At 36.5% G+C, this 26,252-nt stretch overlaps 2 protein-coding genes across 5 annotated transcripts in view; one reads left to right on the forward strand and one right to left on the reverse strand.

Annotated features, from left to right (window-relative positions):
* The window catches only part of ATP6V1A (ATPase H+ transporting V1 subunit A), a 61,547-nt gene extending 61,141 nt beyond the window's left edge, over window positions 1-406 (reverse strand). The window contains exon 1 of one of the 3 annotated variants that reach the window (XM_058295827.1): window positions 268-406. The gene's annotated coding sequence lies outside the window, so the exon portion shown is untranslated. The remainder of the gene's footprint in view (window positions 1-267) is intronic. The other 2 variants (XM_058295828.1, XM_058295819.2) reach the window with 2 other exon arrangements.
* Window positions 55-25,356, forward strand: NAA50 (N-alpha-acetyltransferase 50, NatE catalytic subunit). 2 transcript variants are annotated; one of them, XM_004475602.5, is made up of 5 exons: window positions 55-839; window positions 20,088-20,224; window positions 20,659-20,778; window positions 21,235-21,301; window positions 22,372-25,356. In XM_004475602.5, exons 1-5 carry the CDS (start codon window positions 832-834, stop codon window positions 22,547-22,549), a joined length of 510 nt encoding a protein of 169 aa, XP_004475659.1. In that variant the 5' UTR covers window positions 55-831; the 3' UTR covers window positions 22,550-25,356. The 2 variants fall into 2 exon arrangements, with proteins under 2 accessions (XP_004475659.1, XP_004475660.1); XM_004475603.5 differs by having other exon boundaries at window positions 424-839; window positions 20,091-20,224.
* Window positions 25,357-26,252: the final 896 nt, after the last annotated feature.

Below are 26,252 nucleotides of genomic sequence, written 5' to 3' on the forward strand. Positions count from 1 at the left end.
GAACTAGGGACCGGAAATGGCGGTGGAGGTCCGTCCCTCCGGGGCTTACAAGCCAAATTTCGAGTCGGTAGGGCTTGGATGCATCATTCACCTTAAAGCTGGAGGCGTGTGGAGGGAAGCCAAGTTATCCAAAACACAAATTTGTGTTTGTGTTAAAACCGACTAATTTATTTAAGTTTTCCACAGACTTATTTACATTAAGAACAAGCAGGTTTATAAAATCCTATTATGAAACTGCGTTTGAAGGTCACTCTGGAGACTACCAACCAGAAAGAATGGGGCTGAGGAAGGCTGAGCTTGTTGATGTGGGAAAGAAGAAGGGGAAGTGGAAAAATCTGGATTTTACCGCCAGAGCCTACCAGGCCAGCCTCACAAGTAGTGTCGTAAAGAGTGGGAGGAGAATGCTAGAAAGCACAGCCCAGTAAGAGGGAGGTCCCGGAGTGGAGGGAGGGGGAAGGGTACATGAAGGCCAGCAGTGCGGCTGCGCGCGAGGCGGCAGTCGCGCCGGCGCGCAGAAGGGGTGGGGTGAAAGGTCACGGCTCTGCGGCGGGTCTGGCTGGCGGCGGCTGCGGGTTGGAGCCGAGTGCCCCGTGTGCACGTGTGGAGAAGCGGCGGCACCAACGCGGCGGCGGGAGGCATCCCCGCCCCCTCCGAAGATAGAGGGCCGCGCTCGATTCTCGCGGCCTCCGTCACCCACTCAGCCCCCTGCCCTAGGCGAGGAGGCTGGCTTGTGGGGTTGAGTGGCCCGAGCTGAGGGCGCGAAGAGCTCAGGGGCGGCGACGACGACGGCGTTGATATCGGTGGTAACGACGGCCTCAGCAGGCGGGGAAGATGAAAGGGTGAGGAAAGGCAACTGGGCAGGGCCCGGCTGGTGGCGGGGAGAAGCCCGAGCCCGTGTAGCCGGAGAGAGGCTGCGAAGGAAGGGAGAGGCTCAGGGAGAGACCGGGCGAACGCGCAGTGCCGGGCGGAGGGAGATTTCTGGGCTTCTCAGGTCACTCGCTCACCGAGGAGGCGGAGGCGGGGCTCGGACTGTTGGCGGGCTGAAGGGCCAGCGGAGGTAAGAACAGGGAAACCCCAGCGTTTTGGCCCGGAGGACTAATGTAGGCTGAACGGAGAGTAGCGGCTGAGTGAGGCAGCAGGGAAAAGCCATTGTGAGGAGCCTGAGGCCTCCTGCCCGGGAGTGGGTGGCCTGAGCCGCCAGATCAGTGCCCGCCACTCCAGGTGGAGTGGTCGGGTTGTCCTCCAGATCCGGGCTTAACACTGGGAACTGCTGTCTTTTACTCTATGCAGTTTTTTATTCACACTTGGGAACCGTGCGGAACCTTCTGGTGGGAGAAGGAATTGGAATAAAGAGCATGAGTACAAGTATTAAGGGCTAGTGACTCAACTAGATTTGGGTTGGGTCAGAGCGGGTGGGGGCGGGGGAGAAAGCGCGAGCACTGTAGACTTGGGGTGCCAAAACGTTTAAGGAAATGTTATTGATCAGTAGGTGGAGCTGTTGCTTCAGTAGTTTACTGTTGCCCCCGAGTACAGTGAGTGGGGTCTCTGGTAGTTAACTGCGATGTTTTTTTTCAGATGATTGGCAACATTTTTCAAAGTTTCATTCTTAGATAAAATTAGGGACTATTTTGATTAGGCTATTTCCAGTTGGGTAAAGTGTCTCCTTACTATTGAGCATATAACTTAAAATATTAATTACATAACGCTCTTTTAAAACATTGTCTGTATTCGTAGTTTTGGAGCTTGCCCTACTCTACCCTTCTAAGAGAAAGAAATGAAAGTTTATAAATATTAAAGGTCTTGTGAGGTGCCTATGTGTTGTCTTTTCTAACAAGTCAGTTAATTACAACTGTTTTGAGTTAGTGAAGCCTTTCAAACTATTCAGCAACTCTATTGAGGATGAAGTAAAGGTCAGTCTCCTAAGTAATCTCGTGCTCCCTAAGACAAGGGTATATGTGTGTGTATGTGTTACCGAAAAGGTTCCAAGAAAGTTTAATTTGGTCTGAGGTCTGTAACTTGTTTTCTTAACAATGGTTTTGCTGTGCATATTGGAAATTAGTTCTGATGTTGACTTGTACGTTTTGTGTTTTAAAATCTTTAAAGTTTAGGTATTATGAAGACTTTTTCCCAGTCCTTGCATTATATCATACTAAGTCATGGAGAGTCCATTAAGGAAACTAATTAAGGGGCATAACTAGTGTTTGCTGCGCTTGAATCATTATCTAGGAAGTTTGACTGTATTGTGTATGATCCAATATAATTTGGGGAGAATTTTTATTTCTGGAAGACCACATTCCTTGAATATAGATGTTGTGTCTTTGCTTTTGTGTTCTCCTTGCCAGGCACTCAATACAAACTTGTCTTGTTAAAGTAATAAAAAGAGACGGAAGAGTTCCCAGGGTGAGACTGCCAACACATTTATAAAAGGGGGACTCCAAGAAATTATTCTGGATGTTTCCAAATTCTTTGGTTTAGCTCAGTTCTAGTTAAGATGTTACTAATTCTTTTTGATACCTAACTAGGCAGTAGAGATGGGGCCAAATATGGTATTTTCCAGGTACTACCTTCATATAACATATCCGTGAAGCAGCTGACTTTTTATTTAAAATAGATGTTAATGTGTAAGAGCTTACCAGACTGATGGGGCAGATCCCCAGAAAGGAATTGTTAGCCAAATTTAGAGGAAACCGAAGGAAACTCAGTTGTTGGATCAGTCTGTATGTACCTCATGCCAGCAACTAACCCTGAAATGAAGAGTCCTTAAATCTAGTTCTTATCACTTACAATTGGGAGCTTAGAATTGTGTTCTTAACTGTAGCTGTGATTTTACAGAAATAGTAGTAGCTTTAATTTCCCAGATGAACTAAATCACAGGTAAGATGGGATGTTTTTTAAAAGCCTGAACAAAAGAAGACAGTATACTTTGTTTAAAAGATTTTAGCATTCTTAGGTTCAAAGATAGGAATCACCAAGTACAATACAATTCTGTGTTACAGTCCTGACTCTTGATTTGTGTTCAATAATGTGTGGGTTTTGTACGAAATTTTATTTGCTAAGTTTTTAATTGTTTATTGCACTAATTGAACAGTAAGTTGGATAGAATCGTCTAAAATCAGAAACAATGCAGAACTCCTGTTACTAAAAATCAGAAGAATATCATTTAAATTTTTACATTGTTGCCTGTATAGCTATCATTTGGAACTTTTAAAACTTTTTACTAGCTTTTTTATTTTTTTATTTTTTTATTATTTTTCTTCATAATTTTCTACTTAGTTTTCATTATTACTGGCAGTAGAATATTCCATTGTGTTAACATATGTATATATTTACCTTTCCCTCATAGTAGAGATATTTCCAGTTAACTACTTCATGTATCTAAAGGTCTATTTTTGAGATATATTACAAGGAATTTGCTTCCTTTGTACTGAGTTTGATTGTTTTTATAAACAAGGGACCTTGCAGCTTAAATTTGTGGCTGGTAAGCTGATTGTTTTTATTTATTGCTTCTCTCTAGGGAAGGTGAAACTCAAACAAGAAGGAATACCATAGATAGTCATGACTAGGGTGGCAGTATAATTAGTCAATTTAATAGAAAGCACAACTGACTCCATTTACCCTTCAGTTATAATAAAGTGTAAATTACATCTAATAAAAATGTCCTAAAAAATATGTGACCAAGGAGATGGGAAAGTAGATGGCCATACTATATAGTATATGGAACGGTATATAGTTTGTTAATTAAAATATAAAAAGGACTCATTCTAATCAAATGCTACTAGAAAATTAAAATTAAGATTCTCAGAAACTATGTTGAAGAACTTATAATAACCATTACCTTTGACAGTGCATGAGCTGAGAAGGGACACAAGGGAGTGTTCTGAGATGCTAGAAATATTCTTTATCTGGATGTTGATTACACAAGGATTGTATTGTTTTTGTTAAAAAAGCCTTTGAGTTGTACACAAGATTCGTATCCTTTATTATATGTCTTTTACTTTAATACAACAATTCTTTAAAAAGCCAGTCAGGCTAAAGTAGGACTTGGCCACTTTTGCAAACCAGTGATTCATGATCCTCTCTTCTGTGAAACCAATAATTTATGAGAAGCTGATTGAGGTGATGATTTTAAAAAATAGTCTGTAATGGCCCCATTGCTATGTAAAGATGAATTCATATACAATATAACATACCTCTACCATAATTTTTTTTAAAAAATCAGTGTAATGCCCTGTAATATATAAAGGAAAAATGAGGGGAAAGAAATTATAAAATATTTCAGTATGTAAATTGCAGCTAGACTGCACCATAAAGCATAAGAAGATCAGTTGTTTGTAGTGCTCTGTAAATAGAATCATTTTATAATTGAGAAAGTATATCTGTTTCCAATACAAGTGTGTGCATTGGTGGCTCAAGCTGTGTTGCCAGCAGTGGTGTGATTTTTTTTTTTTTTTTCTTTTTGCAGTTGCAGGTAAAGTTCAAAACAAAACAAATTTCTGGGTTGAAAGAGATTTTTAAAGGTCTTCCAGTAAGCTGAGCATTCTTCTATCACTTCATGATAATATTCCCTGTTTACCATGCTTTCAAACATTCTGGCTGCTGTTATGTGAATGTTGCTCTGGATGTTAATTGGCACAGTGGGAAGGTGGGACTGCTACCATTCTAAATAATAATTTATAATAATTCTAAATAATTCCTGTTATTGCAACTTATGGTCAAATTAATTTTACAGTGTATTTTCAACTAAAATCTCTTCCTAGTCTTATGCAGACTTTGTAATGCATAATCTTCCAAAGATACTGCTTTTTCTTGACAAATTAATGTCTATATTAAATTTCATTTTACTATATCCTCTATATTGGACTGTGGAAGTCTTTTTGACTCCTAATTTTCTTTTCCTAGTGTTAGGGCTTCCAGCTTTTTGCCATCTTAAGAGATAGACTTTCTCAATTATTGAAATGATTGTCCCTCGACTTTTTTTTTTTTTTTAAATACAGTTCACACCAACCAATAGAAATGTCCTTCCATCATGGAATTGGGAGTTGTTGGATTATCGTTTAATAGCTACAAATTACATACTTGTGCTATAACCCAATCCTGCTGTCTATTATCTTTTCCTTCTCCATCTATTTACATTCATTCAGTACCTAACTTACTTGCAGAATGTTGGGCTTGTACTGTCCAATACAGTAATGAGTAGCTACAAGTGGCTGTTGAGCAACTGAATTGTGACTTGTGTAACAGGCGAACTGAATTTTAAAGGTTAATTAAAATTTTTAAACTGCTACTCAAAGTCAGTTTTTGGACAGTATTTAAGTATGGAACAACTTGAATATGTGACTCTACTTTTTCAACTATATGTTTTATGAAATGTTAATATAGGCCACAGTATTTCTGAGGAAAATTATCATTTGAATTGAAATGTGCTATAAATGTAATACATACTAGGTTTTGAAGAACTGGCATGAAAAAAAATAAAATGATCATTAATTTTCATTTTGATTGCATATTCAAATGATTTCACCTTTTTTTTTTTTCCCCCTTAGTAAACGTGGCTGCTAGAAAGATTCAGGGGAGCGGGTATGACTCGAGTTATTGAGCGCCTGTCTCCCACAGGGGAGGTTCAAGGTTCAGTCCCCAGTGCCTCCTAAAAACAAACTTAAAAAAACAAAAACAACAAGCAAATGGGTGGGAAAACCAACTCAGGAGAGCTGATGTGGCTCTGTGGTTGAGCACTGACTTCCTGCATACAAGGTCCTGGGTTCAGTCCTGTGCTCCTGTACCTCAAAAAAAAGAAAAAAAGATTTAAATTACCTATGTGACTAGAATTTTATTTCTATTCAGCAGTGCTGTGCTGGACCCTGAAAAAAATGAAGTTGTGTAAACCCTGTTCTCTTTTCTGGGGCTCTGTTTCCCAGATGGTAGGTGTTTCTAAATGTTTCGACTTATAGGCAGACAGTTCATTTGTGGCTGTTTGTACCTTTGGTGAAGCATTCTGAGGCCACTCCTGGTTTTGTCATTCAGTCACTATCTGTAATGGATAGGGAAGGGAGAATTGAAAGAATGTATTTGCTTTTCTTTGCTGGACTTATATAACCTGTGTATATCTTGTCTCCATCAAATTTATCTCCAGAAAGACAGTAGCAGTTTATACTGCCTACAGTGTATGAGAATAAAAACAACATTTTAAACATTTATTTCTCATCCAGAAAATATATGTATATGGTGCATTTAAAGTATATTTGGATTTTTTTCCTCTTCCAATTTGTATGGTTTATTTGTAGTGTAATTTACTTTAATAAAGGAATGTTATAATGCAGAGTATTGAACTAGAAGCAAGTTTTAGTTCAGTGTACCACTAATAATACCTAGCAGTGGGGTCACTAATAAGTTTCTTGACCTCTGGCCTTAGTTTCTTTATCTTTTAAGGGGATGGCTTGCACCTGAATGGGAAGAGCCAAAGATTCTAAGTCACGTTCAAGTTCTGATCTGTTGATAGTGTCTGCCTGTGGTGCTTCGATGAGTTCTTAAAGTGAAAAAAAAAAATCTATGCTCTAGTATTGGTATTTACTAGGACTTCTGTAGCAGGTGTGTCACATGTTTGCCATTCCTGGTCTCAGCTAGAACTTTTCTGTGACACCAAGAAACAAGCAAAGACTTTGGAGCCATATTTGAATTGTTCTCCTTTAAACTGCTTTCTTCATTTTGTTCTGCTGACTGACTTTTGAGACCTGCTCTCCCCTCTTCTCCATGACACCCTTAACGCGTATTTTTTATATGTGCCCTTCACTCTTAAGTAGGTTGGTCTCTTCACTGGTCCCATGAAAAAAATTGTGCAATTGTTCCGTATGTCCTTATATGTCTCTCATTAAGGCTACTTTTCTCAATACCACTGGTTTTTGAGGCCAACCTCAAATTTTCACTCTCTGTGAAAACTTTCTTGATTATTCCTGTATTGTTTCTACAGAATTTATAGTATTTTAGTCTTCTTACCAATTATACTTTTTAATATTTGAAGATCTATGTATTCTGCCATTTTAGTGTGTCTATACTCCTTAAGACAGTGCTTAGTCCATACTGACAAATAGCTAACATTTTAAGTATCTAGTATGTACTAGGAAATAGATTCTCATTTAAATTCTCATAATACCTCTGTAAGGAGGGTATGATATCTGTTCTACTAATGAAAACAAATACAGAGGTGAGCCAAGGAAGAAAGAGCGTTTAGTTGCTTCTGGGATTTTGAGTAGTTATGGAAGGCCAAAAAACAGTGGGTGGGGACAAAAGGTTAGACTGCTGGCTGTAGCTAGGTGATAAAGAGCTTCATATACAGTGCTAAAGTATTTGAATTTCATCTGGTGGGTTTTGTGCAGCTGTCCAAAGATTTTAAGTAGAGAAGTAAAGTGATGAGATTTGTGTTTTTAAAAGATTTTTCTGATTGCGTTGTGATGGATTTCTCTCCTCAGCCCTAGTCTCAACTCCCCTTCATTGGACTATTCAAATTACTACTAAAACCATAACCCTAAGAGAAAGGATTATAGAAACAGTTTAAAAAGATACTTAGGAAACAGACTTAGCAAGGAATAAATGGGACATAAGGGAACATCTAAAATTAATCTTTAGGGGAGTGGATGCAGCTCAAGTAGTTGAGTGCCTGCTTCCCATGTACGGGGTCCTGTGTTTGATCCCTGATACCTCCTAAAAAAACAAATTAAGCTTTAAATTCTGTATTGGATAAACGATAGAGCTCTTCATAAATATAGAAAATATAGGTGGATATGCTAATTTCCTATGGAAGATGATGAGTTCTGTTTTGGATGTATTGAATTTGAGATTCCTGTGGGGATCACCGATAGGCAGTTGGAAATATATGTTTGGATTCAGAGATCTGGAAGTGAAAACATCAACATTTAGGTGGTAGTAAAAGAAAAGCCATACCTGAGGAGTGCTCCTAATTGAATAATATGTGTATTGTCATGGGAAAAATTATCAAAGAGTTCGATTCATTTAGATTGTGTCTGTGTGTTTTTAGAACTTTTAGTCCCAGCCACATAATTGAGATTTTTGCACCCTCCAGGAATGAGTGTAGAGTGGTAATCCACCCTACTGCCACTTTTTTTGATGCCTGCTAATACCCTAGAACAGTGACTTTCAATCAGGGGCAAAATCTGTATCCAGTCTGGAACATTTGGTAATGTCCGGAAACATTTTGGTTGTCACAATGTGGAAGCAGGGTGGCGTTACTGGCATTGTTGGATAGAGGTGAGGGATGCTGTTAAACATCCTACAATACACAGGATGACCGCTCCTCCCCCCACCCTCAAGCAAAGAATTATCCACCCAAAATGTCAGTAATACCAAGATGAAGAAACTACCCAGGAATCTAGATGAGCTGAGAGAGAGCACCCATAAATTATAATAAGGACCTTGAAAATTTTGGAGTTATCTGAGTAAATTAGCAATTTCTTAAAATATTTGAAAATATGCCCTGCCCTAAGTTTTGGAGTTTAATAGAGGAGGTAAGGAAGATAAACAAATGATTATAACAATACAGGGATGTTGTATCTTTTAAGGGTACAAACAGTAATATAGTTCAAATGAGAGAAAAATCTCAGTGAGTTGATAAGGCCTCATGAGCAGTTAGTATTTAAGCTATACTTTGATAAATTCTGAGTGGGCTTTTAAACTGAAAGAATTTACACTTTAAAGGGATAATGATTTTTTATAATTTATTTGAGTGTGTGAGTTTGAGATGACTGCTAGCTAAAGGAAAAAAATAACTACCTCTTAGGCCCTTGGAAATTTTTATCAAAAGACCATGAACTTGCTTTATTGCTTTAATCCTTGCTCAAAGATGCTTTGAGTTTTATGCAAATATACTTTTATTTTACACATCGGGTAAGTGTTCCTGGTTGAATAACTTTCTCAAAAAATGTTTTAGAACCTTGAGAAGTAAAGATGACTCCTCTGAGGGATACGGTATGACTGATAATTCAAAAACATAATCTGGCGTGATATTAGTTACTGGCTAATGCCCTGGGCTTCAGTTTCATCATCTGTAAAATGAACGGAAATAGACCCAGTTGTTTCTGAGGTCCCTTCCAGATCATATACTTCACTGGCCAAGTAGTTTAAATTGTGTGCGGAGGTGTCCTTAATATTTATTTAAAGTGCTTTTGCTATGCTTCATTTTCACTTGGAAAGTTATACTTTACAAAGAAAGACTCCTTTGGTGGAGTCATATCCCCATCTTGTGGCCTTTCAGAATATTGCCATTAACATTTGTTGTTACAGTTATGGGCACAGTTGTTACTACCTTTACTACTTAGCATGTGAGTACCTACTGTGTGATAATGCTTAATATGCATTATCTCATTTAACCAAGTGTTAAGGTCCTGCCACCATATTCTAAACACAAAGTTATGTGAGATTTGATGGGCTAACACTAATTTTATGGTGCTAACACAAAATAATGGGCTAAAGGACTCTAGAGAGAGACAGGCAAGTAGCTGCATTCTCTGAATCTAAGGACTTACTATAAATTTCTGTGGGCACATTTGGAATTGTTTTTTCTTTATATTACGGTCTGTCTCCCTTTTAGATCGATCCTTAGTCCTAAAATCTTGTATATGAAGGTACCATGATGTTTGTTATGGCTTTTAAAACCAAGAAAAAGTTGCATATCTCATGAATTTTCTTGAGCTGAGAGAATAACTTAGTTTCTTTAATAACTGCTGTCAATTTTTTTTTTTCTTGATGTACTAGGGCCCAGAATTGAACCTGGAAACTCTTGTGTGGGAAGCTGGCACTCAGTTCAACCATTAAGTCATATCCACAACCCTGAGTTGTTTTTTTGTTTGTTTTACTTGTTGTGTTTGTTGTTGTTTTAGGAGGCCCTGGGAACTGAACCTGTGGGAAGCAGGCACTCTACCACTTGAGCTACATCTGCTCCCCTGTCTTCAATTTTTTAAAAGCTTATTTGTAAACTAGTGCCAACAGGGACCAAGCAGATAAGATAATGAATAAAGCAAGAGAAGCTGTCGATTTTGACTTTATGTAAAATCTTCCAATTTAAATATTAGCAACTAACATAAGCAATCAACTGTGGGTCAAATAGAGGTAATCAAATGACTGATTTAACTTTCAGGCAAGCGGTTTGTGACTTATCTACAGAATAGAGGTCTTAAGCCTTTGATAAAAAGATAGTCTACATTGTTAAATTATATTGAAATCTTACTTGAAGTTAAGCAAACAATCAGTGAAATGGTTAAAAACCCAGGTTTCTGATCAAACAGGATATGAATTTGAGTCACAGCTCCTCTATACCAGCTATGTCATACATATTAAAGCTATAGTTTAATAAACTCTACCATTCACATCGGAGAAATGATTAACATAACAAGCTTAATAATAAAGATCCAAGGTGGGACCTGGGAATCTGAAATTTTTTTCATCTGCATGACTACTTTCAGAACCTGTGAAATATGCTTGTTGAATAAAATGAATGCTGATTGGCTGATCAGTTACCTTGTGAAATGTCCATCATGAGGAAAGCCAGAACAATCAGGTCCCCAAATGGAATGGTGGGCAGCATGAAAATCAACTCACACAAATTTTTCCTTCCTGTATTACATGTCATATCCCCAAATTCCACCTCACTAGTAAGCAAGGGGAGTTCTGAATTTTTTTTTTCCAGTTTGAATCACTTTATTTAGCAATCCTGGAATTATTTGAACATAGCCTCTCATCTCTTCCATTTTTGCTCACTATAAACAAGTTTAATATTTTCCATGGATAAGTTCCTTCGCTTGTGATATTTCTCATTTTTAAAATTTTTATTGAAGTATATCATTCATACATGAACACACAAAAACAATAAGTGTATAGGAAAAGATTGCGAACTTACAAAATAAACATACATAGCATTACACAGGGGTCTTATATATCACCCCTCCGCCATCTCTTTTGGGTTTTTAACCGGTAAGGTCATGCTGATGAATAGTCAGGTTTGGAATCCAGTCCTGGATTTCCAACTGTTTCTCCAGATTTTTCTTCTATTTTATTGATAATTCTTTCTCAGACATTCTTATGAGCTCCTACTCTTTCACTCCTAAAATTCAGGTGTTCTTTATAGTAATAATGTTCTTAGACCTCACCACAGATATTTTTGGCAATCTAATCCAACCCCATTATGCATTAAAGTTTTGTACTGGGAAACAACTCTGAAAGTGAATTCTTATGGATTAAATTATGAAAAAAGGGTAAAATAATCAATATTTTTTTTGTTTAAAGTGATCATTCTTACCTTAAAAATGTTTGAAATCAGTTTTGATGAAAAAATCATTGGGACAATGCACATGCTTCATATTTACACCAAAGGTAAAGACTGAAAAAACTTCAGAGTACTAAATTTGGAAGTGGGGCCTGGACCAAAAGGGAAGACTCATTCAATAAGTGGCATCGTTTCCCATGTTGTTTTTTATCTTTGCCTAGCCATTATTTTCCCTATTCTCTTTTTGCTTGTATACTTCAGAGGAAATCCTAGACACCATATTATCCCATTCCATTGTAAATACTTCAGTATGAATCTTTAAGAGAAAGACTTCCTTTTTAGGATAACTATGATTACCATTAAATATCACCTTACCTTCTAACACCCAGCATGTATTCAGTTTTCTCCCTCACACCTTATAAATGTCTTTTAAAATAGATTGTTTAAATTGGAATCCAATTTAATATCCATGCATTGCATTTGGTTGAAAAGTTTCATCATCCCTTAATCTGACAGTTTCTCCTTTAAAAAACCAAAAACCCATTTTATTTTAGAATAGTTTTAAATTTATATAAAAATTGGAACAATTGTATAGAGTTCCTGTGTACCCAAACGCAGTTTCTCCTCTTATATTAGTATGGTATACTTTAAAGAATGAAAGGACAAACAACAGATTGTAAGTATTTGCTGTCCATTTATCTGATAAAGGACTTGTGTACAAAATGTTGTATAAAGAACTCTTATAATTCAATAAGGAAAACACTCTTTCTAAACAGGAATTGTTTAATGTAAAATCTAGCTACAGTACCAGACCATGGTCAAAAGATTTAAACGAATGTTTCACCGAGAAGACGTACAAATTACTAGTAAGCATGTGAAAAGATACTTAGCATTATTTGTCATTAGAGAAATGTGAATTTATTGAGTTATCACTTCATACCATTAGAATGGCTATAAACAGAAAGACAAGCAATGAAAAGTGTTGGGGCCAGATGTGACTCAAGGGGTTTAAGTGCCTTCTTCCCACATGGGAGGTCCCAGGTTCTGTTCCCAGGGCCCCCTTTAAAAAAAAAAAGAAAGAAAGAAAAAACCAACTCAGGGCAACTGATGTGGTTCCATGGTTGTGCTGGCTTCCCACATATGAGGTCCCAGGTTCAATCCCTGGCTGCCGCCGCTCCCCCCCCCCCCCAAAAAAAAAAAAAGCATTAGCAGGGTTGTGAAGAAACAAATACCTTTCTCACGGGAATGTAAATGGCACAACAACTTTGGAAACCAGTTTGGCAGTTTATTTCCTATCATAACTGTGACAAATTACTACAAATTCAATGGCTTAAAACAACACAAACATTATTCTTACATTTCTGGAGGTCATTAGCTTGAAATGGGTTCCATGGGGCTAAAGTAAAGATGCTAGCAGGATTTTCTTTCTTTTAGAAACTTTAGGGGAAAATCTGTTTCCTTTGTCTTTTCAAGCTTTTACAGGCTGCCTGCATTCCCTGGCTTGTGGCCCTTCCTCCATTTTCAAAGCCAGCGGTGTAGCGTCTTCAAATTTCTGTCTGTCTCAGTTACCACATCTTCATCTCTTAACTCTTCAGGACTCTTGTGATGATTGTAATACCTGGGTATTTCTGGGTAATCCCCATCTCAAGGTCTTAATCAAATCTGCAAAGTACCTTTTACGATGGAAGGTAACATATTCACAGGTTTCACGGATTAGAATGTGGACATCTTTGCATTATTCTGCCTACTACCAGCAGTTTCTTAAAAAGTTAAACATACTTGCCATGCAATCTAGCATCCCATGTCTATGTAAAAAAAAAAAAAAACCAAACACCAAAAACTGAGCTAATGCATATGTCCATGCAAAAACTTGTAGGCAAATATTCCTAGCAGCATTATTTATAATAGCCAAAAAAATGTAATTCAGATGTCCAGCAGCTGGTAAAGTGATAAAATGTGGTACTCCCATGCAGTGGAATTGCTATTCATTAGTAAAGAGATCAAACTAATGATACCCATTATAACATTGATGAAACTCAAAAACACGATGCTGAAAGAAGTGTAAGACAAAGGATAGCATTTATTGCATAATTCCATTTACATGAAATGTCCAGAAAATCCAAATCTGTAGAAAGAGATTTATTGCTTGGCTAAGGGGTGAGAATAGGTATTGACTGCAGGTGCAAGAATGAAGTATAGACTGTTTACAAGAGATACGTTTTAAATATAAGGGCACAGGGAAGTAAAAGGATGGAAAAATACACACCATGCAACACTGATTAGAAGGAAGTGGTATATCTTTATTGCACAAAGTAGACTTTAAGACAAGGTGTATTACCAGAAACAGGGATGTTTCAGAATTCTGAAATTGTTAATTCATCAATAGTTCATAACAGTCCTGAATGTATGTATGCTCCTAATACCATAACTTGAAAATACATGAAGCAAACATTGACAGAACTAAAGTACAAGAAGGAACACTTCCAAACTTGGTTTTAGGCCAATGTAATCTTCATACAAAAGCTTTTCAAGAACATTTCAAGAAATGGAATCATTTGAAAAAAGACTTAAGGGAGGTAAGAGTAATCCGCACCTATCTATTGATGGGGATACTGTCAGTTGAGATGGGGAAAGCTAAAGGTGAAGCACACAGATTTTGGGAGGAAGATCAGAAACTTGGATATATTTAATTTTGAGGCGTATACAAGGGATGCAGGTGAAGGTAACAGGTAAGGATTGGGATATAGGAGTTTGGAGTTTTGGAGCAAGCTCTGGGCTGGGTATAGAAGTTGGGAAGTTTTATAAGAGCTCTAAAAAATTTCAGATTCACAGAATTCTTAAACCTCTAAAATTAATTTTGTAGTGGAAACTAATTTTTTTAACCTTTAATTTAAGAGTTCTAACTTACAAAAGCTTTTGGTTGTTTACAGTCAAGTAATATTTTAATTTTTCTTATCTCTGTGACTTTACTATTACATGTTCTTTGCTAAATTAAGTTTATAAGTTGATGATATTACTTGGATATATTTAGAATAGCCAGCCACATCTTAAAATAATTTGTAGCTAAGTGATCAGGATTACAGAAGTATTCCATTTCAATCAGACATATCATGTTAATGAGGGAAACTATATTTAAAGGTGAATTTTGCTGACATTACATTTAATAGATAGTTTAAAATTCTGTTTCTGTCATATTCTGACAGGCTACTAATCAAACTGGATTAATTTCTTTGTTCTCAGAGAGATACCAAAGAATATAGTATCTTGTTTCTCTTTTAAATATGCGTATGTATAAATGTGCCTAGAAAAAAATTCTAAGACTAATGAGATATTCATTTTTAAATAGGTGGGGAAAGATTAAACTACCTGTCCCCTACCAAGTCAGTATTGTATCCTTTTTTTAGGCATGATATTCCTGCCCTAATGGAAGCTTTTTTAGTAGTTTAACTGTTAATAGACCCAGTGAAAGACACACTGCACCATAAATATCTTTCATCCTTTAAGAAGTCAAAAAATACCTAGTTATCCTTCTTTTAAAAACTGCAGAAGTACTTGAAGTCTTGTAATTCCTAGAAATAATTCTTAAAATTAAAAAAGTCGTACATGCTTTCACTTTTAACTTAGCAGCTGGACTTCCTAGGCTTTTATTTTTCCTTCTACTACCCCTTTGTTTGCACTTGATGTCTGCTTTCTTTGTTGTGTGCTCGTCTGTTTTCTAGGAGGTACTGGGAACTGAACACAGGACCTCACATGTGGGAGAGAGGCACCAAATTGCTTAAGCCACCTCTGCTCCCTGCTTTTTGTGTCTTTCATTGTGTTTCCTCAGTGTGTCTCTTTGTTGTGTCAGCTCACTATCTTGCTTGTCTTCTTTAGGAGGCACTGGGAACTGAATTGGGAACTCCGGTGTGGTAGGCGGGCACCCAGATGCTATTGTTACTCTTTATTGTTTACAACAACTTTATACTGTAATTTTTCAATTGCTGTTTTAAAATAAACTAGGGACTTTTAAAAAAGTGAAATGGAATGTTTTTAAATAATATGCTCATAATACAAGCTGTATTATGTTTTAAACAAATCATTCTATCCAGTTTATGCCATTATATGAAGTTAAAGAATGTAGTTATAATCGAGTAGACAATAAAGTGTGATCCTGGTGTTTTACAGTATAACAGTAGCAGCAGATAAAACTATGTAAGTAATAATGAGGAAGTGAGCCCAACAGATTTTAGTCAGGAAAAAGGTTCTGGGCAGAATGTCATTTTACTTTAGCCTTGTCACAGTTTGATATTATTGATGAATTCCAAAAAGAAATATTGGATAATGTTTGTAAACTGGTCTTTTCCTCTGAGCATAAGAGATTATATTGGATTCAGAGGTTTACTTGATTAAGTAAACCTCTTGTGTCAGTAGGGCATTGAGTACCTGCCCCTTGGTGGGTGGGAACTCACAGATAAAAGGCATGGCAAAGGACAGAGTTGAGGGTATTTGATGTTGGAATTTGATGCTGAAGCCTTAAGCTGGAGCCCCAGGAAGGGAGGAACCCAGGAAGCCTGAACCCTCGCAGATGTTGGCAGCCGTCTTGCTCTAACACGTGAAAATAGACCTTGGTGAGGGAAGTAACTTATGCTTTATGGCCTGGTATCTGTAAGCCCCTACCACAAATAAATACCCTTTATAAAAACCAACCAATTTCTGGTATTTTGCATCAGCACCCCTTTAGCTGACTAATACAGAATTTGATACTGAGGAGTGGGGAAGTGCTTTTGCAATTACTGAAATGCTGGAATGGTTTTATAAATGGGTGGTAAGGGGTTATTTTTCGAAGGAATTGTGAGATGCTTGATGGAAAAGGCCTAGATTGCTTTGAAGGGACTGTTGATAGCAATATGGATGCTAAAGAGACTTTTTGTGATGTCTTGGAAGTAAATGATGAAACTACTATTGGAATCTGGAGGAAAGGCGATCCATGTTTTAAAGTTGCAGAGAACTTAGCAAGATTAACTCTTGGTGTTTTTTGAAAGGCAGAATTTGAAAATGGTGAGCCTGCTCATTTAGCTGAAGAAATTACCAAAGTAAACCCAGAGAATGTGGCTTGGCTTCTGCTTGCAGCTAATAGCAGAATGCTAGCCAAGAGAGAGATGCTGAGGACTGAACTGTCAGGCACAAAGAAAATAGAAACTGATTCTGGAAATTCCAAGCCTCTAGAAATCAAGTTCCCAGATGAAAGTGCCCCATTGGAGGTCTTAACTAAACTTGGAGCTTGTAAATTAGGATTGAAGATGCAGTTATGTCAGAAAGACTTGTGGAAAATCTTACTGTCTGATGGTTTGAACCCCTGCTTCCTACATGCTAAGACAACAGACTTTTTGAGAGAGCTGTATGAACAAAACCACTGTCATACTGGAAAAAAAGGGACATGGAAAGGAGAGATTGAAGGGGAAATGACTTCAAGACAAAAACCATGGAAGCTGAGATCTGGAATTAGGACATCGCCTTGGGCCAAGAGAGGAACCCCACCTATGTGTACAGAGAGGGTGAGTTTGCCCCAACAGTTGAAGAGGGTTGGATATTCCTGTGCTATGTTCTGGGAGAGTTTTGCTGCCCCAGGGTACAGAGAGGATGGGGCACATTCCCCCAGGATTAGGGTGGTTAAGGTCAGCACCCCACAGTTCTCAAAGTGATGGACCTGTCCCCCAAAGGTTAGGGAAGGCCAGGTGGTCAGCTCATTGCTGAGAGATTTGAGCCTGTATGTCGAAGGTCAGGGGGAATGTTGTCTTCACATCACTGTACTAGGGGGTTAAGACTCTTAACCCCTGGGAAGCAGATGTGGCTCAACAGAGCATCTACCTAACCATATAGGAGGTCCAAGCATTCAATTCCCAGGGCCTCCTGACTCATGTGGTGAGCTAGCCCACGCAGCAATGCCCCTGCATAAAGATGTTCTCCGCACAAGGAGTGACCCCTGCGCAAGGAGAGCGCACCCTATGCGAAACCACAGCCTGCTCAGGAGTGGTGCTACACACAGGGAGAGCTGATGCATCAAGGTGATGCAACAAAAAGAGACACAGATCCCCAGTGCCGCCTCATGAGAATACAAGTGGACACAGAAGAACACAGTGAATGGACACAGAGACCAGATTGGGGGGGGGAGGGTAAATAAATAAATCTTTAAATGAAAAAAAAAAGACTAACCCAAAGATTTGGTAAGGTGTGGCAATCACTCCAGCAGTCTTGGAGGGAGAGGTCTGGAGGAGTTTGGTGGATACCCAGATGCTTGAGGTTGGAACCAAGAAAATGGCGGTTGGGCAAACCTGTGGAAAGGGCGGGTTCCCATAAGGCCCCAAGAAGAAGGATTCGTCCTCTTAAAAATGACTCTCAGACTTTGAAATGGAATAGAGGATGCCCTGCTGGTTTACTGAACTGTTGGGAAACTGTGACTCATGTTTCCCTCCCAATTTCTCCTTTTGTAAGAAAATGTTTATCCTTTTTCCGTTTGTGTATTGGAAGTAGATGAATTGTTTTGTAAGTTTCAGAGGTTTATAGCAGGCAGGACTTTGCCCCAGCACAAACTGTATTTCTTTAAATTGATTGCGATATGATTTAGTACTTGCCTTGTAACTGACTTAAGTTTTTTAAATATTGTAATGTCTTTTTGGAATTCAGAAGGTGGAGTGTAAAAGTTTGATTATTGATGAATTCCAAAAAGGAACATTGTATTATATTTGTAAACTGGTCTTTTCCTCGGGCATATGAGATTACATTGTATTCAGAGGTTTACTTGATTTACTTAGTCGAGTAAACCTCCTGTGTCAGTAGGGCTTTGAGTACCTGCCCCTTGGTGGGTGGGGACTCGCAGATAAGAGTTGAGGGTTTTTGATGTTGAAGTATGATGGCTGAAGCCTTAAATTGGAGCCCAGCAAGAGAGAAACCCAGGAAGCCTGAACCCTCGCAGACGCAGATGTTGGCAGCCATCCTGCTCCAACACGTGAACATAGACTATGGTGAGAGAAGTAACTTGTGCTTTACAGCTTGGTATCTTTAAGCTCCTACCGCAAATAAATAACCCTTTATAAAAACCAAGCAATTTCTGGTATTTTGCATCAGCACCGTTTTGGCTGACTAATACAAGCCTTAACAGAGAAAGCCACGGTGTGCTTTAATGAAGAGGGAAGTTGTTCTGTGAATGAGGTGTAACCTAGTTAAACCTTATATCTCACATGGAGAATTTATTATAGTTGTCAAATTCTGAGGAGAAGGCTTTCTGTTCTGATTTTGAAATGAAGATTTTTCATTTGTCTAGAAATTGGAAGAGAGTATAACCAGAAAATCTATATATTTTACCAAGATGTTTGCATCTTTAAAAATTGTGTGCGGCTGCTGAGACTTAGTGTGTTCAGACTTTAGGAAGACACACATGCTATTCGAGAGTGGTAGAAAACAGGCATAAAAGAAAATAATTAAGGCAGGAAGGCTTAAGTACCAAATGAGCTAAGCCATTTAAAACTGCTAAATGTGACAGGAAGAACACTTTATACTGTCTTTTTTGGTGTTGATATAGAATACTTAAATAGAAGGTAGAATTTCTGCCCCTTGATTATCATACTTCTGTTTAGATATATACTAAAATATTTTTCCTGGATCATGTTTCAATGGTCGGAGTTTTTATATTTTAAGAATCAAAATATATTGTTTTCTGATTCTCTAAAATATAAATGTCAAAGCATGCTGTCAAATTACCTACGATTTCTACTGCACGTTTTGTAGAATATCCTTTCAAACATTTTTCTGTGTTCATTCTCTCTGTATATAGTCGGAATGTGCTTTGTTCCTACAAAACAATATATCAACATTTAAAAAACATTTAGGCAACTCCTACTAATGACAGTGCTGATGATAATAGAAAAAAATGTAGATGCTTCTCAAGGTTTGTCTTGTCATACTTGATGAACCACTAGTTTATGGCTGCAAACTTGACTTGAGCTAGTAAAAAAATTCCTTGTGTTGACAGCTCTATAGGAAAAACAACTTCGTTTTTGAAACATTCTAGCTTTGATCTCCTTTACCCGTGGAACCAATTGTTTTGATTACGTTTTGGTTTCTTAGAAATTCTGCTATTCCACTTTTCATAGAAAGTTTTCAAACTGGGGTGTTTGTTCGAAATGTAAATTCTATTGTTCCATTCCCAGATACTCTGGTTCTGGAAGTCTGGGGTAGTATCCAGGAATGCATATTTTAAATACCACCCTTTGCAATTCTGATATAGGTAATTCCTGGACTGTTGTTGTCAATGAAGAGAATTGTGTATTTTTGCATACTTGGATTCTTTTAGAATAAATACCTAGAAATACAACTACTTGGATGAAGGGAAGGGTATTTTTTAGACTTTTCAATGCATAGTGCTAAATTGTCCTTCAGAGATTATATCCATCTACATTCCTACCAGCATGGAATCCCATTTTCCACCCCATTATTAAAATTAGGTATCATCAGTCTTTTTGATCATTAATGGATGCCTTTACAATTTTCTGAACTGGGAACTATATGGAAAAAATTGTGTATTTATTGTAGAACATTTTATTACTCTGTTATACTTACTAATTGTTGTGTACTGTATTTGTCTCTAAATGTATACAATTGTATGAAAGCTGAGTTGATTCTGGATCAAATAGCTGATGAAATTTCCTTGTACGTGATAGACTATGAAAATTGCTTGAATTTTGTGATCACGTAAAGAAAACCTGATCTTTCTAATATGTTCATCTTAAAATATGGTTAGCTTCATTTGTTGAGTTATTGAGTACATTTTGGTCTGTTCCAGTAGCCGGATCGAGCTGGGAGATGTGACACCACACAATATTAAACAGTTGAAGAGATTAAACCAGGTCATCTTTCCAGTCAGCTACAATGACAAGTTCTATAAGGATGTGCTGGAGGTTGGCGAGCTAGCAAAACTTGGTATTATATGTTTTTTTCCTGTCTTCATTTGCTTATTGATGTTCTTGACTCCTGTTCTTTAGTATTAGAGCAGGAAAAGTTAATTAATTTAGTCTCTTTATTTTACACATGATGAAAATGGGTGTCTAGGTTCTGAGAAAAATCTTGAAGAAATAGAAAACATTTGAGTTTAAAAAGGAAATACTAACTGCTTGTTCCTACTATTTAGTGTGTGTCTGTGTATGTTTTCATTTTTTAGCTTTATTCTAAAGGGAAGGGAGGCTTAAATTTTGCAGTACAGTTTAAGATTTGGGCGACCATTAGTCCCAAAGGGAGCCATAGTATTCAGAGAGTAGCAACAAATTAGTCCTAATTATTAAAGTGGGGAGGTAAAGATGAAATAAAATGTGTTATTCTCTCTGTTGGACTTTAAACCTTGATATTTTCCGTGGCAGCCTATTTCAATGATATTGCAGTAGGTGCAGTATGCTGTAGGGTGGATCATTCACAGAATCAGAAGAGACTTTACATCATGACACTAGGATGTCTGGCACCTTACCGAAGGCTAGGAATAGGTAAGATTATTTTATATATAATTTTATTTTTTACTTCTTCGATGAAGTATAAATACTCTGTCTGTTACTGTTTCTGACCAAGTAAGTAAAACCATTTCTTTTAGGAATACTGGGAGAGTATACTTAGTTATATTGATGTTAAGGTTAAAAAAAAAACAAAAATCCAAACTAGTACTTATTTTCTAACTTAATTCATTTGGAAACCCTAATAAACATGGTAATTTATGTCATTTTTTATTTTTCTGGCTTCTACTTGGAAGGTTGCTCTTCTGCTAGCAGTTTTAAACATGAGTCCTTATTGGAGAGAGAGAACAAAATTTTGGAAAATAAAAATGTCTAGTGTGTACCTTATAAATCCTATTAGGATTTAGTAAGTACACAAATTAAGATGGCAAATAGACGTTTAATTTAAAGTTTGATTTTTATGAGGTTACTTATTGTTCATTCTGTTAATAGGAACTAAAATGTTAAATCATGTCTTAAACATCTGTGAAAAAGATGGCACTTTTGACAACATCTATCTGTAAGTGAAGTTATTTTTTATGTTCTTATCTAAAGCATTTAAATCTTTACTAGAAACTTTAAAACTTGGTCACTTATTTTCATTGGGTCTTTGGAAACACCATGGAAGTTGTTGTTACAAAGCCTTTTTTGTTTTGTTTTGTTTTGTTTTATTAATAGGCGCAGAAACTAGGATAAAACATTCTTTTTTGCTTTCTTTATGTTCAGGAGGCAGTTCCAAAGTCACAGGGATGGAACCAGGATTAAACTCAGATTTTCAGAATTCAAAACCATTAATATTACTTCTCTCAGACTATGCTGTATATACATTATTTGTTCAAGGCTCTCAGTGACATGCTTTTTCATAGTAGAATTCAGTAATTAAAATCACAGAGTATCTAGCTTAAAGTGTTTATGGATCCTGAGAAGACTGGTTAAGGGTCAAGGGCTAAGAACATAACAATGGATTGTTTATAATACAGATATTAATAGTCTCATTTTCATTTCACCAGTAGGACAGACTATGTGATGCTATTTTTAGAAGTAATTGAGAAAGCCCAAATTATTTATTTTCAAAATATACAATTTTTAAAATCAGTTGTAACCTATTCAGACATTTAAGACCCCAGGTTTTAATCATTTTTACTGTATGTGTTAATATAGCCTTCGAATTGTCCCTGTGGTTATTTAACCTGTTTTCAATTACAAGAATCTATTCTCCCCTTCCAATCAAAAATATTATAAATATATATTTTATTTTTTTATTTTTGTTGATTGCAGGAATAATAAGCACTTAGCTTCTTCATCTCAGCCAGCTTTCTTGCAAATTAAGCATTATTTCTTGCAAATTTCAAAGGTCATTAAAAGGTTTTCTGAAATGAATACATAATCTTTGTTGATTACTGGTAATTTTATATGTGAAATAGTGCACATTTTATTTTGTAGAGAGAATTTTTTAAAATGTCTATAGTATTCTAGCTCCAACCAGTTTTAATTAGCTGAGGATTTTAGATTTGTGGCTATCTGGAGAACACTTAATAAAAGCTGATGAAACCTTAATTTTACTTTTTTTCTGATACTCTTTTGTTTCAGGCATGTCCAAATCAGCAATGAGTCGGCAATTGACTTCTACAGGAAGTTTGGCTTTGAGATTATTGAGACAAAGAAGAACTATTATAAGAGGATAGAGCCTGCAGATGCTCATGTGCTGCAGAAAAACCTCAAAGTCCCTTCTGGCCAGAATGCAGATGTGCAAAAAACAGACAACTGAACAAATTACAAATGAACTTTCTTGCACTTGCTTGTCGCCAAATAAAGAGAGGCCCATTGATTTTTCCCCTTCTTTCTTTTAAAGCCCCCATCCCCTTGTTTCTCTTTCTTTCTTTCTATCTTTCCATCCTTTTCCTCTGTAAGTTTTAATACTTTCAGGACTTTAAACATTAATCATGTTTGGATTGTTTTCGTTTTCTGACATTCTTGAGGTGGTTTCATTGAAGGAAGAGGAGAAGGTATAGGAATGTTTAGTTTCACAGTTAAGATATATGGTCCCAAAATTGGGGTGTTAATTTCAAATTTTTTAGCTAATATTTTTAAGTGTCCTGCTTTCACATTGAAGGGCAGAGCCTACAAATATTGTATATTTCAAAAGACAAAAAGAAGCAGCAGCAATATCTTTTTCTCTAATTCATAGATAAATTTAGTGTGTTGTGGTATTTTGGGTTTTTAAAGACCATTTGTGGGATACTAATCCCTATACTTTGCCTTCACTCTGCCTTTAGTCCTTCTTAGCAGTATCTCAGGAGTTGGACCATTATTCTTGTAAGAAATATTACGCTTTTTCTTTTTTCTTTTTTTTAAAGCAATTATTTCCTCTCTTCCTAGCAGGTGGTTTTGGGTAGATGGGGCGGTTTGGTTAAGTAGTATTAAAACTTTGATCTTAGTATTTCAGTTAAACTCCTTTTTGCTAATGAGTGGGCTCGTTGGTAGCAGGTTGATTTTCCTGCTGATTGTTACTAGTGGCATTAACTTTTAGAGTGTGGGCTGGTAAAATTATTTTAATATCCCACCTACAGATATGGCCTTTAACTGACCTAAAGAGGTTTGTTCTAATTTACTTTTTTTCTCTTGTCCTTTTTCTTCAGTAAACCCAAGAGTAGTTTTAGTGAAAATTGTTAAAAATGGAGTTTGTGTCCTTATAGTCAAGACTCCTAATTAAACCTGAAGCAGGTGTTTTCTCTTGGACATATTAAAAAGAACTTAAAAGGAAGTTTAGATGAACTTGTGGCACACGCAAAAAATGCATTTAATGTCAGCTAATGCAGGCTGCTAAACCTGTGGCCACTGAATGTTTGATTATATAGGAAAGAATAGGCAGTATTTTTGTGAACATAGCCATGCTATTGCTTACCTTTTGGCGAACATCCTAGATTTGATTATGCTGTGTGCCTACAATGTTAAGTTTAAGGATTTGGGGGAGAGTGGAATTGTTAAACATATTGCTTCTATTCTTGGAAATGTAGAAGTCTGGAAGTGTTAATGCACATGTCACTGTGACCTCCTCTGTAGACAGAACTGATTTGTGCCAGAACATTTTCTGGCACATAAGCAAGTGACTTTAATGGGTTGATCAATTTTTGTAAGATGGGAAACATCCAAGGTTTCTTGTTTTCCTCCTATAGTCCCATCTTAAATATTTATAAATTTTTAGGTTGCCAATATTGATGGCCCATTACAATGTTTCACTTGTTTTTAAAAGACTGCACAGGGCTTGAGTTTTCTGTTCAACTTTAAAAAGAATGTTGATTCATGTCTATCTTTTTACAGTAAAATTCTGGTATGAAAGTCTCATCTCTTCAGATACACTATTTACAAAATGTTTATGCACATTTTATAATCCTAAGTTCTTATTTGAGAATGTGAAAGTATAATAGACTTAAACAGTCTAATATATTGTGTGCCAAGGATAATAAAGAAAAGAAAGGTAGTTGATGAATATATAGGTCTAATCTTAAGATAGTAAAAATCTAGAAAGACCAGGTTCTTGAGCATCAGTTTCTTAAGCAATCCAAATTTAAGCTTAGAAGAAGTGTTTCACATTAAGCACCTTTAACCTTCATGGAAAGCTTCAGGTTGCTCTTGCCAAGAGAAGAGTACTTGAGTTACAGAAGACAATACTTTGAAGAATTCACTCTTTTTGTAATCTTACAGATATCAAAATAGATTTTGATAGGTAAATGAGTTTTCTGAGATGACACTGCCTGTAATTCTAACCATTTTGCCTGGACTATCTAATCAGTCCTATGAATGTATCCCTAAATGTGGTTATTGAAAACAGAATAACTGCCTCATGACAATTAAGTACATGTTATTTAAAGAGAGGAAAAAATTAAATTTTGAATTGGGTGTATAGGCTCCCTGGCACAATTTCTTTTTCCACACTAGTCAATGATTAACCTAAATTGTAAATGTTGTGAAGGGTTAATTGTCCTGCATCAAACTTGTATTAAATAATTCCATCCACTTACAGAGGAGAATGTAGAGGAGGTAGAAGCTGGGCACTCATTCATATGTCTGTGAGTCAGTAAAGACTGAGTGAGTGTCTCATGTTGAGTTGATAGTTTTGATATGTATAATAAAAATTATCTTGGAGGTGAAACAATAATTCTATTAACTAGAAGATCACAGAATGTGTCCATCATGTTTTTCAGGACAGATAGCTGTTACTGCGGTGTGAATAGGTAAAAATTATAGGGTAATTGCATTTAGATTCTAAAGAAAGAATCTGCAGGTAAATCTATGCAATATGTAATTTATCAAGATTAGTTTTCATTTGGGTAAGTAAGTTCTGAAATATCCCCAAAGCAGTTTACTTAATCATTTGAAAGTCCTCCAAAAATAGAACTATTGGGAAAGCATTGTATGTGGTGGTGGAAAAGAAAAGCTCCCTCAGTTTTTTGGAGGGAATAACTAAAAATACTTAAATGGCTAAGTTTTACTTGGTGCGGTTAAGAATTAAATTTGTCAATTTTAACATTGCTGTTACATCTGAAATAAACTTAAGTGATGTTCTGGTAGTAATCTTTGATGTCTGGTAAATGTCAAAACCCTGCATTGTATTGCCATCTTATATTCTGGTGTCAGCAATCATATATAGTCATTGATTACTGTTACTTAACACTGCTTTATTTACTTTCACATTTCTTTTAAGATCTAACTCAGAACCCATTTAAAAAGGCCAAGTGTAATAAGGCCCCTTAATTCAGACCTTTTGGAACTCGCTGGGCAATGCTGCCCAATTTGGAAAAGCATTCTGATTTTCAAGTCTTGAGGTTGGTGAGGAGGATTTTATTCCTTTTAAATAATTACACTGTACTTGTATGCCAAGTGTTATATTTATATGAGAGTTCTCACATATGTTGCAGAGTAAAACAGTTACAAATATTGACTACAAATATGATCTAAATTGCCCGTGAAATTTTTAGTAGTTTGACCATGATTCTCTTGTAGGATGACAAGTAAAATAAGTAGTACCGACCTCAGACTTGTTAAGATTAAATGAGATAGCACATGTAAAATAAATTCTAAAACATGAAGGATGGTACCTAGTAGGAATCCTAAATGTTAACCTGTAATATCCCAAAGAGAAAAAATAAGATCCAAGAAGCTGTCTGATGGTTCTGTATTTTGAATGTAACTGTTAAAAACACCTAACAGGTTAAGTTTTCCCTAACTATCCAAGAAACATGAATTTAAGATTTTTGTCTTTAACAAAATTAACTCAATAATCTAAGTCAAACTTCTGTAATTAGAATTTTGTTTATTCCATTCAAGAAATATTAGGTGATCTTTACTCCATGTCTAAAATGGGTTCTTAAGGGGTCCGTAAGCTTGAATTGAAATTTAAAAAAAAAACATTCTTGTGGGGATGTGTTGGAGTGAGTGTGATAATGTTTATTAAATAATACACAGTATAG

The sequence above is a fragment of the Dasypus novemcinctus genome, chromosome 4 (genome assembly GCF_030445035.2).
Source record: "Dasypus novemcinctus isolate mDasNov1 chromosome 4, mDasNov1.1.hap2, whole genome shotgun sequence".
Lineage (NCBI taxonomy): Eukaryota > Metazoa > Chordata > Mammalia > Cingulata > Dasypodidae > Dasypus > Dasypus novemcinctus.